General features: G+C 36.0%; 1 protein-coding gene across 1 annotated transcript; it reads right to left on the bottom strand.

The window, feature by feature from the left end:
* Positions 1–877: 877 nt before the first annotated feature.
* Positions 878–17,374, bottom strand: LOC142088994 (transmembrane protein 180-like). The gene is made up of 6 exons (XM_075164868.1): positions 17,204–17,374; positions 15,706–16,440; positions 12,602–12,756; positions 11,052–11,135; positions 9,912–10,055; positions 878–2,039 (listed from the first exon to the last, which is right to left on the bottom strand). Exons 1-6 carry the CDS (start codon positions 17,354–17,356, stop codon positions 1,910–1,912), a joined length of 1,401 nt encoding a protein of 466 aa, XP_075020969.1. The 5' UTR covers positions 17,357–17,374; the 3' UTR covers positions 878–1,909.
* Between the last annotated feature and the right edge of the window lie 2,399 nt (positions 17,375–19,773).

Here is a 19,773-nt window from a genome sequence, read left to right as displayed (position 1 = left end):
ACATTAACTTAAATTCCTTCAGGGTTTTGTCCTTTGACTTTTTCCCCTTCTGCCTTTCAGGCAGAAAATTCATACATGCAATGCAGTAAATCTTTTAAAATTCAGAATCTAAACACACAGTCCATATCTGCTCTGGTATTTGTGTAAATATTCTTTGGATATGTAAATACAAGTGACACCAGTATGTGTACATAATGCTATTAGCATGTACAATGCAAATGAATAATGGTATCTCTGACAAGACAGAGATAAAGAACAGGTAACGCAACTTCATCACACTTCTGGCTTCTTACATTTTAACATAAATCTTCATATTTCTATCAAAGGGTTCATTTGGATTTCTCGATATCCCACTTTTTCACTCATCGCTTTGAAAGCACTTTGCACTTCAAAAAAGGCAAGGAAACAATGTTGTTTCTACTCTGCAAATGTAAAAACTGAGGCACAAAAGACTATTTTTTTCAACACTCAAAATCAAATCTCAAACCTCTTCATTAAATTATGCCAGTGTCCACCAAAATGCAGGGCAATTTCTTACACTCCTTTCTCTTCCAAGTTACCTACCACGATAAACGTAGAGTCTTAGAAATGAGCTTGCTCAGCACTTCAGAATCGGGATACATACAATGCATCTTCTTGTACTTTCAAGTGACTGGCACTCCGTAAGAAAAGTGCTTCTAAAATTATGTTTGCCCAGGCAAAACAAAGAACAAAAATGAAGTTGTTATATTAATCTTAAGCTATCTATCATTACACAATTACATGCTGGATATAATGGAGGAAAAAGAATATTTATTAAACAGGAGTATTGTAAACATGCTAATGTATCTTACCATTACAACATGTGTGAAATAATGAGAGGATTCAATGTTTCTGAAATTTTGTCAAAAAACCTTTATTTTTATAAAAATCATAGGATCCATTTAAAAGCTTAACTGAAAAGATTGGTAAGAATTAATCAGAAATTAACTAACTTCAATTTCATTAATCAGAAATCAACTTCAACTGTCAGCACATCAAATGAGTTTGCCAATGTAACACTACTAAGCAGGCAGAGTTTGATTCAGTATGTGTGTGCTTAGATTTGTCCACCTAACTGGACACTACTACATCCATACGCTAATGTTTTTCTTACAACAGCGACATTTTGTATGAAGTACTAACAATATGGTACCTTCAAAATAATTTTCCCATTTAAAGCCAGAAAATTATGTCTACCTACCACCAACTAGAGACATTCGGAAAGCCAGTGAGGAGGTATGGAGCTTTTTTCATATCCAGCAACACTTTATTGAACAGCGTTTCAATCTTTTTTGTCTTTAGCCTTACACAGACTTTTACAGGGTAGTTAACTACTCTTTGCTCTTCCTGTGGTAGCTGTCAGATCTGTCTTGATATTGGTCAGCTAGACACCATCTAAATTTTTCTCTTCATCTCCCTGCCATCCATGAGGGATGTCCACCAAGCTTTTCCAGATTAACTTCAGAGATCTGCCATTTTATCAGCATGGCAGAATTAATCCACCATATTTCAGTAAGCTTAAGAAAATACAGTTCCCTTGAATTCCAGGTGCTGAGTTGGGATTCCTTTACATGATCTGCCATATCCATTCTTCAAAGGAGTTAACAGTGACCAGTCATACCAGAAAGGACTTTATTTAGTAATTAAGGATAAAGCCCATTGAAGGCAAACAACTGAACTAGAAAAAACTGTGTAGGCTCAGTATTAAGGCTGAATGTGATCTGTGTTATAGTCTATATAGACTGAAGAGCACGACTTTATTGAAATGGCTCAAACCATGTTTGGTCTGATAGTCCATTTAATGCAATTTCATTTTTTCACATTTAAAACATACTAACTCTTTTGTGGTACAGTTCAGCTGAAGATTTACTGACCAACTGTTACATATTTAGCGTACAGCTGTCATATGACTATTCTGGATTGAAAAGGGAGTCCACGTCAGGATCTGTATGACTGCAATGCAAAGTGGAACCAGACAGATCAAATAGAACATGGCGTCATGAAGACCTAAAAACAAACTGGTGAAGAAGATGAAAACACAGCTTTCAATATGAAGAAGATTAACTTTCATGGTCAATTCACAACAAATTATTTTTAAAGCATTCACATTATATACACATATACAGCATATACATTTTAGTGTGTACAATCAATTCTAAATAAAAGAAATACCAGTATCTCAGATGTACTTCATGTACAATGTACTTCAATTATATTTTCTAATTCTACATACGAATATGTATTTTATGTTGTTTGCTGCTTTCATAATAGCTAGGAGGAAAATAGATAATTAGCACACAGAGTTGATTTTAATACACTGTAGGCAACCTAAGAAATCCTGTTTGCTATTTTAGTACACACCTGTATTATGTAATACAGAAATCATTTTAAGCAATATAACCCAATTATAGAACAGAGCATCTGAAAAGGTTTAGTAAGACTGAAAAACCTGAAAGAGAAAGAAAAGCAGAAAATGGAAGCAAACATTTTAATATGAAATTATTTTATTTAAGTTAAAATCTGTGCTACTAGCTAGCCACATAGTATGTTGTTATAGTTGCTGAGTGCTAGATGGAAGTCATGATTAATGCACAAAATTCATGCATGGTGTAAAGGGCTGTTTGAAATATCAAGCCTTATTTAATTTTGTTTTAAAATAAGTGATTACAAGATAATACAAACCATAAAAAGAATACATGTGAAATTAACACTTATTCTCATTTATTCTCATGGGTGCATAGTATTTCTTCATCTAAATCTTCTCTAAGGAATAAGAGATAAAAGCATCAGCAAATATTAATCAAAAAAGAAAATACAGGAGTTAAATTAGTTCCCTTTTATGAACAGTATGGTTTCTGACAGCTCAAAGCACATGTTTAGGCATTTATGTAGTAGCTAGAATCATTATCTACTGGCATGCTGTTAATTATTGGATTCTAATTACTTAAATATCAGGAAAGTCAGCTCAAACTGAGAAACAGCCCCTAAATGAACTTTCTCTCCGTGAAGCGGTTTATGGTTTGTTTTTTTTTTTTTCCTTAGCATTCAGGGATGAGATAGGAGACTCACAGAACAGCTATGGCCATGATCTAAAAAACCTGAAATCTGTGAAAAAATTCTCTCATTAACTTGAGCAGGCTTTTGAATAAAACCTAAGAGTTTCTCTGAATCATAAAAGAATCAACTCATGTCTCACCGCATTTAACAGAAAAAATGCTTGCAACCTGCAACATAGACCAGATTTATTCCTTAGTAGATACACACACTCATACAACGATCACAATTTGTCTCAAGTCATGTACATGCTAATGCTACATAAGAAAACAAAAACCCACAGGCTTACAAGTGAATTACTTAATCACTTGGGCAATTGCATTTAAGACTGGAAGTCTTCACGAGCAGGTCACTGGTCCATAGCCAATGTTCATTGGCAGTGACAATAATTTACCATTTAGACATTGTTTACTGGCCTGTATTCAATTGCATTTTCAGTCCACCTACAAGTACACAGGGGCCCACATCATGCACACCACCGTCACAACTGCCAATAATTAGCTGTATAAGCAGTGTCAGCAGGGAGGCCACAGAGAAGTAACTTACCTATCAAAGGTGAAAACAGGACTAAGACACAGTTAACAGGATGTTGGGGCTTGTACTTTGCCTGTTCTGCACACTAAGGAGGATTGCAGCTTTCAGTACTAAAATTGTTCCATCTTTATACATGGACTTCAAGAAGGACGCAAAAAGAAAGAACATTTCCAAATCACTCACACTGGTGCAATCCTGATTTAGTTTCATTGGAACAATATTGGTTTAAGAAAATAATATTACCTATTGTACTGTAAAACCTTAAGTTACTGCAGGAATTATGAAAAATATCTACAGTACACAGAACCAGGAATAGGAAAATATTAAGGGACTGGGATAAATCAAGAGTAGAGCTCAGATTTCATCATAATAACAGCTGAACCAGTAACTTCAGAAATTTCCATGTCTACATTTTTTGCACATGCTGGAATAAAACATACAATCTTTCACTAAACAGCCCTAATATCACTCTGAATAGAATGTGATGTAGTCCAGTAATTTAGTATGAAAGCATCAACAGTTTAAAGTGCCTCCAATAAATAATGAAGAGTTGCTGTCAAATAACTTCATTCTGAAGAATGAATTTGAAAAGCACACTTTAAGAGAAGTTAGCTGTAGTTGCGGTGGCTCTCCAGAAGAGGGAGTTTTTAAACTAGGTATCTTTTCCGTAGCAAAAAACCCCCAAACTAAAAAACCCCAAACCAAACCAACCCAAACAAAACAAAAAAACACCCCCACACCATATGGGGCAGGTAATACCGTCATTATTACAATGAGGGTGGTGAAACACTGGAACAGGTTGCCCAGAGAGGTGGTAGATGCTCCGTCCCTGGAAACGAATCAAGGTCAGGTTGGACGGGGCTCTGAGCAACCTGATCTAGTTGAAGATGTCCCTGCCCACGGCAGGGGGGTTGGACTTCCAACCCAAACTATTCTATTCTATTCTATTCTATTCTATTCTATTCTATTCTATTCTATTCTAATTCTATGCTTTGCTTTGCTTTGCTTTGCTTTGCTTTGCTTTGCTGTGATGATGGACGAAAAGGAAAAAACCGGGACCACTCCATTCTCAAATTTTAAGGATATTAAAAAATACTTCTTAAGCTAGCTTCCACTACAAACTGATGCAAATGCTTAACTGATGTGTAGTGATCACATTCCCTAAGAATGTGGAATAATGTGTATATTAATGTATACAGAATCATGTGTAGCAGATATGGAATTGTGTACAATATATAGGCCAACCTCGTGCGAAACAGCAAGAAGACTTCTGGAAGAGAGATACACTATTCATAGCAGAAGTCACACTTCCGAATTATGATACCAAAGGCAAAACCAAGAGATACTGGATTGCCCCTAAGGAAGACGACGACATCACTGTGACTAAGAAGATATTACCATTGAGGCAGAAGTAAATACTGGTACTGGTAAGAAGTTGGTGATGTTAATGGTCAATTCAAAGGCTTCAGTACAGAGGAAGAGAAAGACAGTCTGGGTCTTTGGAATGCCGGTCTAATACAGTACTGGGATCACTGTTCAGTGATAAGCATTTTCTCATTTTTGATGAATCTTATGGTACCTCACAGATGAAAGAAAAAGGGGACTGAATTTTCCTTTCTTTTAGACTTCTACTCTCTGTATAAAACCTCTTCACTGTCTTACCAGCTTGGGTGCCCTGCAGAATACAACTGTAACAGAAGCCAAGATGATGATGAACTATTGTCCCAAAAGGTCTTCTGGGATAAGAATTTCACTCATAAGATGCCAGCTGTCCTAATAAGCTGCTCAGGAATGTGGTCTTTACTAAAGGCAGAGAACATAGATGTGTGAATTGCTCAACAGCATGAGGGCAACAAAAGACAGGCAAAGCTTAAAACCAGGCAACTTATAGTTGGTTGGTACTCTTAACAGAGTTTTGGTACTCTAATGAAGCAATAATGAAATATCCTGATGATGGAGGATGTCAAGGAGTCATAATATCACAAAGCTGAAGAACCAAAATGTAATCACTGGAATGATGAAGAGGTGTAGGTGACGTAGTGTCATCTTACAGACTTTTTGCTGGAGGCATAGGAATCAGAAGATATATGATTTGTCCCAGCAGATAGCTAGATAGATTTTTTCTGATACAGTGTAAGATGAGCACCAAAGAGACTATTTATGAAGCCCACTTCTGGAGGCAGTATGCTATTAATAAAATGCTGTCAAATGCATAAGATAAATGACGGAGGGAAGAAAAAGACACACCTTTCCCCTGTAAGCTACGACCTTTTTTTTTTATATGCAAGTTGAAGTCATCCAGAAAGTTTGTGAGCTCCAGCATTCCATGTGGTCTTGAGTAAGCAATATATCAAGAAATGAGGAAATGAAACGACAGTATTACACAAAAATCAGTGTGAACAAGAAAAGCTTATTTCCATAATTTTCAATTGTAAACTCATTGCTGGAAAATGTGTTTTACTACAGCAAAAGCCTGGAAAGTTGCTGAGAATACAAAAACCAATGTTCAAACTTTTGATGCTGGAGGGAAAGATAAGGGAGACATTTGGACGTTACTGAAGAAGGAGACCACTGATGGACTGCTAATACTTTTCTCCATTTACTCCACAGAACATTAACATCCAAAACATACAACCCCCCCCCCCCAAACTAAACACAGATAATAAGATGCATCTTATTAAGATTCTTTTGCTTTGTAAGAGGATCTGTGAAATAACTGTGGAAAAAAACTAATGCAACAGACAGTATTTGTATATAAAAAGCAACTGCCTGTCTATAACTGTAACATACCCATATTTTCACTGTCATTAAATACTGGAACTTTGTTCACAGAATCAGAATCACTGAGTGATTGAGGTTGGAAAGGACCTCTGGACGTTATCGGCCTCAAAGCCCCGCTCAAGCAGGGCCACATAGAGCCAGCTGCCCAGGACTGTGTCCTAGACAGCTTTTGAGTATTTCTGAGGATGGAGAGTCCACAACCTCCCTGAGCAACCTGTTCCAATGCTCAGTCACCCTCGCAGTAAAAAAATATTGTTCAAAGGGAATCTCCTGTGTTTCAGTTTATGCCCATTGCCTCTGGTCCTGTCACTGGGTACCACTGGAAGGAGTCTGAATCCATCCTCTTTGCTCCCTTCCTTAAGGTATTTAGGATCCCTCCTGAGCCTTCTCTTCACCAGGCTGAACAGTCCCAACTCTCTCAGCCTTTCCTCATAGGAGAGATGCTCCAGTCCCTTAATAACCTTTGTGGTCCTTTGTTGGGTTCTCTCCAGTACGTCCACGTTTCTCTTGTACTGAGGAGCCCAGAACTGGACACAGTACTCCAGGTGTGGCCTCACCAGTGCTGAGCAGAGGGGAAGGAGTACCTCCTTTGACCTGCTGGCAATACTTTGTCTAATGCCCAAGATACCATTCACCCGCCTTGCACATTGCTGGCTCATGTTCAATTTGGTGTCCACCAGGTCTTTCCTGCCAAGCTGCTTTCCAGCTGGGTGGTCCCCAGCATATACTGATGCATAGGGCTGTTCCTCCCCAGGTGCAGGACTTTGCACTTCTTGTTGAACCGTGAGGTTCCTGTCAGCCCATTTCTCCAGCCTGGATGGCTGCATGACCCTCTGATGTATCAGCCACACCTCCCAGTTTTGTGTCATCACCAAACTTCCTGAGGGTACATCCTGCCCCATCATCCAGATCATTAATGAAGATGTTAAACAGGACTGGACCCAGGATAGACCCTTAGGGTATACTATTAGTTACTGGCCTCTGACTAGACTTCATGCCTCTGATTGCCACCCTCTGGGCCTGGCCATTCAGCCAGTTTTCAACCCATCTCACTGTCTGCTCATCCAGCCCGTATATCAAAGGCTTGTCTATGAGGGTCTTATGGGAGACAGTGTCAAAGGCCTTTCTGAAGTCCAGGTAGACAATATCCACTACTCTTCCCTTGTCTACCAGGCTAGTCATTTCATTGTACAAGTTCATCAAGTTGGTCAAGAATGACTTCCCCTTGGTGAAGCCATGCTGACTACTACTGATGATTTTATTGTCCTTAGTGTGCCTGGAAACAGTTTGCAGGATTAGCTGCTCCATCATTGTTGCTATGGTTTAACTTTCAGTTCAAGAAAAAATAAATAACATAGAATTCAGCAAATAATTTATGGTTTTGGACTGCATTTTGTCTCTTCTTCCAGTAAACAACATTGCTGGAAACTCTTAAGACATATTTATTCAGGGCCCAAACATTTTGTTAATGCAGAATAAGGGTCCTCTGTGCTATCTTCACAATTCACTACCACTACACCCAACAAAGTAAATGCTTTCCAGAACACTTATTATTATATTGCCAGCTTCGGAGAAGGAGGAAGGACACAGCTGACATCGTATTGGCATGGGTCATAACAGTTCATTATATGTAATTCACATGTGTGAAATTCTTTTTTTTTTTCCAAAACAGTTTGAGCATATTTTAAGCGATCTCCTGTATTCAGTTTCTGTTTGTCCCCAAACAACTTTGTCCTGAGGGAAGTGTATTTTAGCTGTCTGCCTAAGACTGAAATCTGAGATCAGCTGATAGGGTTTTAGCTCAGTCAATGGTCTGAGTACATTGTCGTGGGCAAACTCCCCAGTCCTCAGAAACAACCTTGAGTAGCCTGGTCTTTGTGGACTGTATGTCCACACTGTAGTCCATTTGCAAAGTGAAGGATGTGCACATTCATGCATACATATACAGAAAACACATGCAGACTGCTTCATATTTAAGAAATTATTTTTGAAGGGATGAGCAAGAGAAATATAGAGTATATTTCAGGTGCTCTTTGATTAACTGATTGTAGCTTTGTACCTTTATGTTGTTCCTTGCCCTAGTGAAATAAATCAAATTTCAGTGTGACTCAAGTGAAAATACCGGTTTTAGAAATTGAGCATTCGAAGTATTTCAACTCTATATACAAGAAATTTATTGTTGCTACAGTCCAGAGGCTATTTACTGGGAAAAAAAAGATCTATAGCTACTGTGATTTAAAATCGTCCACAAAGGGATCATTTTTCTGATTGAAAGGGATCAGAACTGCAGTTTTTATGTTTCAAATCTGAATTTCCCTGAATCATCAAGATGGATATATTCAGCCCGCTCATATCTACATGCAGTTCAACCTACCACTCTTCTGCAAAAATCACTCATCTTATTTGACATTCTAATGAGGTTCATGTCCTCTTCAAATCATCTCAGTGGCTGGCTATCTACAGAATGCATTAAAATAAAATTAACTGTTCTCACACATAGCCTCAAACTTAAGCCTTCTTTGCTTGTGTCAGGATGCTTTTCTGAAGACCACCTGTTGTCCTTTTATGTCATGCTTTTCCTCATACATTTTTTTAGAAAATTCCTCAAATACGAAACATTCTCCAAGCCTTAGGTGACACATAACCAGTCATTTCTCCTTCAAGTGCTATCTCCACAAAAGTTCATATACAATTGTCTTCTATGTATTTTTTAAGGTTTCTACTCAAAATTTAGGACAGCTATGTAGTTCTCAGGTTATTCATGTTGTTCTCTCAAGCAAATCCTAATCAGGACTGATTTTTGCCTTTTCATCTTGACTTCAGTTATTCCTTATGTTGCCACTTCCTCTTCTTGGTCATAAATAAACAGCCTATGATCCTTTCAGTGTACTGACTCCCTGTTAATTTGTTTTCACAAAAGCCCATGCATTTCCAATGTGCTAACTAGCAACCACAGCTTTATGCTGTGTATTAAGGTCTCCAGGGACTGCAATGAAATCATCAGCATTAGAATGGTAAGTAGTATTGAAGCCAAAATTATACTCCTACTTGAGGCAAATTCCCTCCCTCCAGTGATTATATTGCTTTCTCTCATACAAAAATGTATCTTAAATGCAACCCTATTAGGATTATATATTTAAGGAAGTAGGTTTACGCGATAAACAAAACACAAAAGCCAGGACAACATGTATCTTAATAAGAGGTAGTAGGTGATCTCAAACATATATTTTTTCTTTTTTGCAATAGAACAGGAGATGGTCAACTACTGAAATGTATCTTTTGTTTTTCAAAATTAGGTAGATATCCTCATGTGTATTGTTTAATAAACGATTTACTCTTAAAAAAAAAATCTAGAAAACACTTCTATTTCTATACAGATAAAAAACAATGGGAAAATATTTTTAAAGCACTCATTTTTGAAGTGCAGTTGATGCAAACTAATTGCAGATTAATTTGCTTTTTAGATGACAGGATTATTTTGTGTTAATTTCTATGATTTAAAGTATTCCTTTTGAACTCACCTTGGATCAGGTTGAGCAACTGCATTATTCAGGTTCTCATATCCAAATTGATTTAGTACTGTAACCACAAGCATTGGAGCCAAAGATTGGGCAGGCTTGGTAAATAAAGCATTTGTACCAAAAACCATAGAGGAAAGTGGTGATCTAAAATATTCAGGGAGAAAAACAAACATGCACAACACAAACTTATTAGTATATTAATTACAATACTGATTCTTAAAATCCTGTTAATATGCAAATGCTAACTATCACAATACGTAGCTTTATAATTCACACATTATAGCAAACAGATCAGCTATAATAATGAAATTTAATTTTCTTTGGAAATGAAAGGTAATAAACCTCTGGGGTACATATACAGCTTGGCGCTAATTCTGAAACGACTTGCACTCAAGTTCAACTTTGTGCACATTGAGTAATTATTGAAGTTAAGTTGGACTGAGCAGGGCATGGAGAATTAATTACAACTTAAGACTTTACATGCATGAGGCCAGAAAAGGAGGCATTTTTTTATTTCATGAAAGCAATAGCTCTCACATTTGAGGGGCAAGTCCTTTAATACAGTGACCAGGATTGAATCTGCACTTACATAAATATTGATGGAACTAACAGGAAGTTATCTGCACTTTGATAAAAATCCAAAAGATCCATGAGTTGTAATATGCTACGTCACAGCAGGTTTTATCAATTTTTATTTCAGAGAGATAACAACAACCAGTTAGACTTTGAAATTTGCACTTCAAGTAGCACAGGCAAAGCGTTCTAAATGCTTTTGCCATGTTAGAAAGGCCTTACTCAGAAAATTCCGTAAGTGACAATAGATGTATATGGTTACAAAATAATTCAATTGAAGCTAACAAAAATAAACACACAAAAAACTGGAGGACTTGTCTTGTACTATAGTATAATTAAAACTAGAAATGACATAATAATCTGTTTAAATTACTCTGCTGAAGTAACTGCAGGAAACGTTATTCAAGTTCTTATCTTTACTTATACTAAGTTGCTCTTACAAAAAGTACTTCTGTGTCAAGGATCCAAGATCACGTACGGTCTTTACTTTGATATAATCTAACTTAAGAAAGAGTAACATGGCAAACAGATAGCATATTTAAAGAAGAACAGTTATTACTGACATACCTCCGCTTGTGCTTTATTAAATCTGCATCAACAATATCTGCCAAAGGCAAATTGAACAAACTAAATGAAGCTTGTACAATTACCCTAAAGAAAGACAAAATATTTAAGATCTTCATAGTTCTTATATACACTTTCATAATGAAATCGTAACTGACGTAACATATACACCCCAACACTGACATTTCCGCAAACACACAAAGCTGAATGTTCTTTAAAACATGGTGATTTATCTGTTTAAACAGCAGCTCTGAAAGCAGTATTAGATCTGTTCTTAATTGAGAATTAGGAATCGATACGCAAACCTAAAAGTTGGGGGTTTTTTTTCTTTTTTTCCTGGACACTAGTGCAAAAGGTCATAAATACTTGTTTGAGATTATCAGTGAATGTAATTTAAAATTACATGGAGAAAAGAAACACCTTAGAAGAAAGAGAAACTGAAATGTCCTCTTGAAATCTGAAAAGGACATGAGCATAACTGGAAAGACTACATGGAAGACAAACTTCAAAGTGGGAGAATTAGAATAGTAAAAAGATTTTATACGCATTCCTCTATACATTATATATATATGCATTTAAACACACACACACACAAAGCCGACTCTTAACAAACTGCTAACTGAAACCATAAACTCACATATTAGGATTTCTGTGTCTTACTAAATTTTGGGTGTGATTAGCTCTTACTTACAAGAGGCTTTGAACAATTAGCACTTTAAACATACAGTCTTTAGGTACCTTATATTTTGATTTCCCCAGGAAAAAATTCTATCTTCATCATTTAAAGTATGCAGGTAATGAAATTCAATTTATTGTTCACACAATTCAGTGTTACAGTAGCCCATGGCAGAAATACTGAAAATAAGAATGAAAACGGGAGGGGGTGGGGAAGAAGATGAAGAAAAGGAGGGTAGGAAAGAACATGTAGAAAGCAAGCAATGAAATAGAAAATGAAGAAATAAAAACAAACGGCTGCAACAATATTCCGATACAAACAGGTCTTTATTTTTAAATAAGATTTCCATGTATCATAATATACTACTGCTGTGAAAATACTACTACTTGGCATCTTACTTACCCAGTACCAGTGAAAATGTGACTCAATATTGGTTACCTAACAGATACCTGACATATCAATATTCGTTTTGCAGTGCAACACACAAGTGCTCATGCAATACAAAATGAGGTCTGAGCTTTCCTAGCAAACAGTCTCTGAAGAATTCCTCTACTGAGATCTTCTGTGTCTATGTGGATGAGAAGAGGTTCTGCTTCCCTTGAATCTCAAAGCAGATATGTGGCTGGAGGCATGTAGCTGCAAACCTTAATTACTGTTCATTTTTAAGGCTTTTTTAAGCAGAAATTAAAAGCTGAAGCAGAATAAAATGAAAGCTGGAAAAAGTTGTAATTGGAGTTTCAACTTTTTTGACAAGTGAAACAGAACAGAAAGAAAACCAAAAAAGCAGTGACAAAATCTTCATGCTATTAAGAGCAAGTGTCCACTCTGTTAGAATTATTTAAGCCGTATCTACGAATAGGGAAATGTATTTACTTACATGTTTGTGGTGAGATAAAATGCCAACAGATAATAGCGTTCTGGCCCTAGAACAAACATGACAGCAGCAGCTACTCCTTCAAAGTAAAAGGAAAACAAGATGATTCTGTAATAACCAAACTTCTTCAACGAAGCATGACTGAGAAGAACAAGGCACTGAAAAGACAATATATACACACATATGATTAAAAGATACAGTACAATATCTCAGCATTAGGAGAGCTATAAGGCACAGACCAGACAAAAATTATTACTACCCATTAAAGAAAAAAAAAAACAAACCCAACGCTTTCTAAAAAGTTCAATCCAAATAAAAAAAAAGGAATTGAACAGAGAACTATCTACTGGCTCATTCTATACTGTCTCTACCAGGTAAGAATGGTTTCCTTTCACTCAAAACTAGCCAGCTGAGAACTACTGTATCCTGAGGAAAATACTGTTTCCCTAACTATTATTTAATGCTCATGATCTTTATGTTTGATATCTCTTAAAGAATTAAATTTGCAGTATGTTAACTGTAAACAAGCATCTTGCCATTTGAATTTTAACTGCTGATAAAAAATATTTGCAATAATTGGTTTTTTCATTAATACTACTATTTTCACTGACATTTACTGAAATTATGCATGACTTTTAAGTTGATAAAGCATGCTTGCCAAGACAGCTGATCTAAGCGAGTCAGAGACTTTACTAGCGAGTAGAGAAAGGCAGGTGCCAGTGGACAATGTGTATGGCTGCATTTTAATTCCACCAATCTTAGCACACAGTAATCCACGCGAGAAGCTAGTGACAGGCAAACTCACGAAAATGGTATTAAGTGCTGACTGTAGTATGAACAAAGTGTAAGCTCGTCTACCTTGTTCCTCACTTTCCACTTTAAATAGGACATTTTGTAATGCATTATGTTCTTTTTATTATATGAGTCTATGTCACCATCTACATGTATGTGATCCTCATCACTGTCACAAAAAATACTCACAAACTCTATAAAGATACATATTTTCTCCTTCCTTCTGTGTTACAGAGATGAACAGTGTAATATTCAGATGAAGAACAGGAAAGAATTCTCCTTGTACATTTGTTCCCACATTTAAATGCTTTAACGTAATGAGTAAAACCAGTATGCTACTGTCACACAAAGATTACTGTGGCAAATGCTATTTTAAAGAAGCTCAAGTTTTCTACTTAAACCAATGATCAGGGAGATAAAACAAATCGGGAAAGTTGGTATAAGAAAAAAATTTGGTTGTAAGAAACTTAAACGTACTCCTCCCCCTGGCTGTTTTCAGGCATTTTACAGAAAAGCGCTTACACTAGAAATGGTAAGGCAATATGTAATGCATGTGATTGTAAAAACCATGACCTTGTCTCCCTATAATTGAGAAATAACCCTGTCTCAGGAAGTACTTCTGATTTAGAAAATTCCTTATTACCTGCATGTTTCTAAGACTATGTATTTCTAAGAAAAATACTAACTTCATGATGCAAATTTAAATTTGTTTGCCTATGTTTCATTAACAAGGTTTCCCTTGTAGGCAGGTTTTATTCCTCACACCCACTGCTAAAAGGAACCTAAGACAGAAGCTGAATTCTAGTTTAGTACAGGCCACTGAAGCACGGTTCATAAGAAGGGGCCTTATTTTACATGGGTTGGGTGCTTTTCCAGTAAGTGAAGTTCAGGACCTTGCCACCAGAGAATTCTCTTATTATATCCTGAGCTCAAAGGGACAAAACCTGAGAAAAATAGGGTCACAGCAAACTCTCTTCGGTTCAGTGACCTTCTAGACAAAGAGTCTCTGGGGAGCAGAGGGAGATGCATTTTCTGAAAGATTGTTCGTTTCACACTGTCACACTGATTTTATCAACAGTAGTGATTGCTATATATTGAGTGTAAAATTATTTAAGCTTTCCTAACTTCTGCAGTTTCTGATTTATTTCCAAAGTTCATCAGTTAATTGTTTGAGTTACAGGAAAAAACTATTAAACCAGTGGTAAGGATAAAAGTTAAAATTATAGTTATTTAGGAGTTATAGAACAGAGAAGGTATTTGGATGTTATATATGCAAAAGCCAAAACAGTAACTGAAATTGAGCTGTGAATTCCAGTTGCACTTTCATGTATCTTCTTTTAGATTTTACTTACTGAAAACGTTACAACTTAATGAACATAGCAGCCTGATTTTCAGAAATTCTGAACATCATCAGCGCCTATGATGAAAGTCAGGATACTCAGTTTTTGAGCAATCCAGTAAGTAAACACAGTGAAAGTTTTAAAAGATCCAATGAAAGAAGTTAGGAGGGAATGAACAGGAGAATTTTTTTATTCACTGCAGACAAGTATGTTTACATTCTGTGGGACATACTTTTGCTGCTTTTCTTGTTCTCACACATTACTCATTGGGTTCTCTTTCTCTTTTATTTTCCAGTTCATTACTCCTCCCCCCATCCCTGATTGGGGTCTTGAAAGTATCTCTCGCTCTACCCAGTAAATGTAGCTGACCAAGACAGCAAACAACAAAATAAATGGGAACATATTATTCTCCAAAAGCAGCTATTTAGAGTTTTGTTTGGTTCCCATGACTGAGATGCCACGTATTTCAACAATGCTTTTAATACCTAATAATTTTTCTAGTGTTTTGTGCAGTTTATCTCAGAAACTTCCTGAAGAAGAGATTATTCTTTCATCATGTATTACAAATCAAAACCAAAGAGAAAAGAGTTCAGAATTCTACAGATTTTGCTTTTAGAAACTTTTTATCTTGACCATGTTTTTCATTCCTTTATACTTAGGTATCATAAACACTGTAGGATACAAAACATTCACTCCTTGCATACTCACATCTCACATTCTTGTGAACAGATACTCCACCAGCCTGCCTGCTTGTCCTTTGTCTCTACCCTGCTCTTACATTTGGTTAGCCTGTATATAGAGGTACTTTCTTCTTTTAGAGCATTGGTGAAATAGATTTGTTTCTCAGTATGGCCAATGGCTTATGCCAGATACCGCATTTTTTCAACAAACAATGTAAATGGATACCTTAAACTAATGAAAACTAATAAAACACCATGTTTTCATCTTTTGAAATAAAAAAGTGTCACTGCCTACCTGAGGACAGATAAAGCCTGCTCCATACATGATACTTCTTATTGAGGAAGAAAGGACATCCTTAGGAATAAGATTATCCGCAAAGATCATCATAAAATTGTTGCAGAAGGCTAGGTGGAAGACTTGGAAGAAGTTCATCGTTACAAAAAATAAAAAGTTTTTCTCTGTCATAATCTGTTTGGTCAATGAAATTACAGAGGACCAGGAGAGAGCTCCATCACTGTTTTCCAGATTAGCATTCTCTGTACAAATTTCTCTCTGCTCATATTGACTAGTACTATATTTGCCTGTGTAACACATACAAGCTGTTGCTAATGCTGCGACCAAAACAGCAAAAGCCTGAAAATAGGCAAAATTTTCCATATTATCTGATACAAGACCACAAAAGAGAATGCTTGTTGATCCAATTAATGTTGCTACTTGGTTATATTTAATAAGCTGAAGCCTACTTTCATGTCTTGTTGAAATTTCTGCAAAGAGCGCACACTGCGCTAGAAGCACAAATGTAAGCAAACCATCAAAAGCACATAATGCAACAATGAGGTGAAGACCACTTAGCCAGTCACCTTCTTCATAATGTTTCCAAGGAAACCAAGGAAGCAAAAAGGCTAACGCATATAAAGGAGCTCCATACAAAATTGAAAACTGGCGTCTTGAGCAGCATGCGAATTTGGAGTTATCTTGAATATACCCAAAAAGAGGATCATTAATGGCATTCCATATCATAAATACAACCTGTGACAAACAAGTAAGAAACACAACAGAAGTTATCACTAGTGTGATTTTTCTGCAGAGGTTATACAAACACAGAAGTAATACACACCATATTTATTTAAAATAAATCTCTATGCAAAGAACAAAGAAAGATGAAAGCTTCTCAGGTTAAAACAGACTCCAGACCAAATTCTTAAATGTATTTAGAGGTTTATAGTAATTTTGAAAAACAAGATGAATAAGTAGGCAGGTGCCCAACTACACGTGAAATAAAGCCCTGTCTGCAAGACTTCACTTCTTCAAAAGCTTATATATCTGGGCTTTCATCTTGCAGAGCCCAGATATTACTCTCACAGCAAGTAATTCAAACCATGAGCTGGCCCATTACTTTCAGGAGACCATTTATGACAAGAGTTGCTCACGTGGATAATGACTTGCAGAATAAAGACAGTACTTAAGTATTTAAACAGTCCATAGGAAAGCATTAATGTCAAACATATCTATGGAGCTGAGGTGCAAGATCAGTTTAGAACATTACTTCAAGCTATCAAAGGTAAAAATCTTTCCGGCAATTAAATTCTGGAGATTTTTAGTCTAAAGACCGTAAACAATGTGCTTTATGTGTACCTTCAATTGCTTATGGACTAACTAAATTTAAAATGAATTTACTGTATAACTATTTGCAATGCATCAAAAATTAATTCGTAAGTAAAAAAATTACTTTGTTGTGATAACACAGACACATAGCACAACATGGTAATAAAAATATTCCATTGTACAATACCTGTGATTGATGAAATGCTACTTCTGAAATTTTGTATCGGTTTAAGAAAAGCTTAACGTAGTAGAAATTAAAGATACTGTTCATCATTCCAGCACCTAACGTAGTCATGGAATATGCCAGTGCATTTGGATGAATTCCCAAAACAAACTTCATCTTCCACAAGCACAACTCTCTTCTTCCTCAAGTTACAAAAAAGAATTACAACAATTGGTAGAATAATTTTTGAAATTAAAATGACATGGGAGGTTTGCTTGTTTCAGAGGTGTAGAAATGGATTCTTAAAGGAAAATTTCCGCATTTTTACTTCCTTTTTTTAAAATGAGAAACACATTTTACTGACTTATAAGACACTGCGCCCAAAACTGAATAGATGCAAAATATTAAGAAGTCGGTGACGTTTCTAAGTATAATCAGTGCTTAAAAATCAACGTAACAAGTAGACAAAAGTTTAAAAGAAACCCTTCCTAACTGGTGCACAGACTCAATATAAAAATCTGCTATTGCAAACACTAATATTGGTGTAGAGTTCAAAGGAATTGCATACATTTTAGATCTTTCTTGCTAGCTACGTAGTTTTAAAATTATGGACCATGTAGGAATGAAGTGACTCAATTCACATCCTTATGTATTCCATTGCTATGAAAGTCAAATGCAGCATGCACTTAGATGAGTATTTCTTTCAAAACAAATACCAAGTTTTGTCCTTGTATTTTTAAATGTTAATTGTTGACAAGCCATGGAAGCAATACTTTCACCTAATAAACTAATGAGATATGAATAGAAATCATAAAACAATCAAAACATCTTTTAATAGTTTAAACATTTTCATAGTATAAAAGACTGCATGTAAATAAAATCTAGCAAGTAGCACATGTACAGTAGTTTAAGTATGTCCAAATAACAGACATTCAGCCCAAGAATATAGAGTTCTTTAATATATCAAACAGATCTTCAGCCAGCAATTTTTTAAGATGCTGACTTTTTCCATCTATCTAGCAATTAACTGAAGTATGCTTGGTATAAACTATCCCATGAAAATAGCTAGCTTCAGGGAACCTCTACCTTTTAAAGCAGAGTAATGACTACCTTTATGGTCTTTGACTAGATTTGATTCTATAAGCCCAATACAAAGATACTTCTCCCAGGTATCTCTTTTTAACTGAGGCTTTACCCATCTTTACATCTATTTGAAGGAAGCCGTCTGCCATTAATTTGGAGATACTTCAGGTTCAAATTTCAGCCTTACTATGCACACTAACACCAGAGCTTTACAACCTGCTTTTTGTCAATAGTCCACACTTTGCTGCTCTGCATACTAACTATTTTATGCTAAATGCAATTTTCAAATATCCATCAAAATACTTAGTTTGAATATCTGCTTGTTCAGCTTGATAAGCAGATCTATAAGCACCTCCCTGAACTCCTCATAAAAATGACCATGAAAGAAACAGGAAATGAAAACCAAGGCTGTTTCCAGCCTTCCTGTGGTTTACAAAGTGGCTGAAGACAGGCTGCTGCAAGGGAAGATGGTAACTTCCTAATCACCAGGCAAAAGCCGCAGATCAGGTAGGGACTAGAGAAGTGTCTATTTTGGCTAAGGCAGAAGATAGAACGGCAGTTTTTCCACCTCCCCAACACAGAAAACGAACTCTTGAAGAGCAAATAAAATATGGATGCATTTTTGCATATATATTTAAGATGCTCTAATATGAAATAATATGCAAATCGTAGATAACTTCACTTTACAGGTAAGAAAAAAAGAATCAAGCTGACAAACAACTTGAACCAAGTTTTTTCTTCTAAAGCCAATTTATTTATGAGAATATGATTGAATTTTTAGATACTTGAGGATGATTGTGTATTTTCAAGTCCATTTTTCACAGAGCTACAGCTCTAGAGACAGTTCCATTTTCAGGTGATGAAATTTTGCATTTTTGTAACAAGTTTTGTTTCACAAACTTTTACTGAGAAACTTAAAATGAAAAATAACGTTATTGAAAATATGCCCATTTGAAATGTTTATTTTTAAAAATAAGTTTGATAACTGTGAAAGTCATTACAGTAAGTATGTTACTGAGAAGTGTCACATTTATTTTAAAGAAGTGCACATTCAAGCCTTCACAAATATACTTAATGAAGTGATTTATGTAGTAGATACTAGGGCTTTTGGAAAGCTAGACACTTCATCTCTGTTTCTCCCTGGTGCCGCCTGCATGGGTCTTCAAATGGAGAACTGGGAGCCTCTCCTTTCCCTCAAATTCCATGAGCATCAAGAACAAATGTGGTTCACACTAACATTACGAGAAAACTAAGTCGTTTCTCAAATCATATTTGACTCAATTTCTTCCTACATGCAAATAAAAAAACAAGTCCCCTCAGCTTCAGAAAATTTGAAAGAAGAAATTTGGAATTTCTTCAACAAAAATCTTCCAACGATGTGCAAACACGCCTCTAGTGCTGTGACTAATTATAATACACAGGATCTGACACAACTCTTTACACTAATTGGTACATCTGGTCCTGTACCTTGTTTATGAAATAGGTTCAATTAGAAGTTGTGGTACCACACT

The sequence above is a fragment of the Calonectris borealis genome, chromosome 16 (genome assembly GCF_964195595.1).
Source record: "Calonectris borealis chromosome 16, bCalBor7.hap1.2, whole genome shotgun sequence".
Classification (NCBI taxonomy): domain Eukaryota; kingdom Metazoa; phylum Chordata; class Aves; order Procellariiformes; family Procellariidae; genus Calonectris; species Calonectris borealis.
This window is presented reverse-complemented; position numbering and strand designations above follow the sequence as displayed.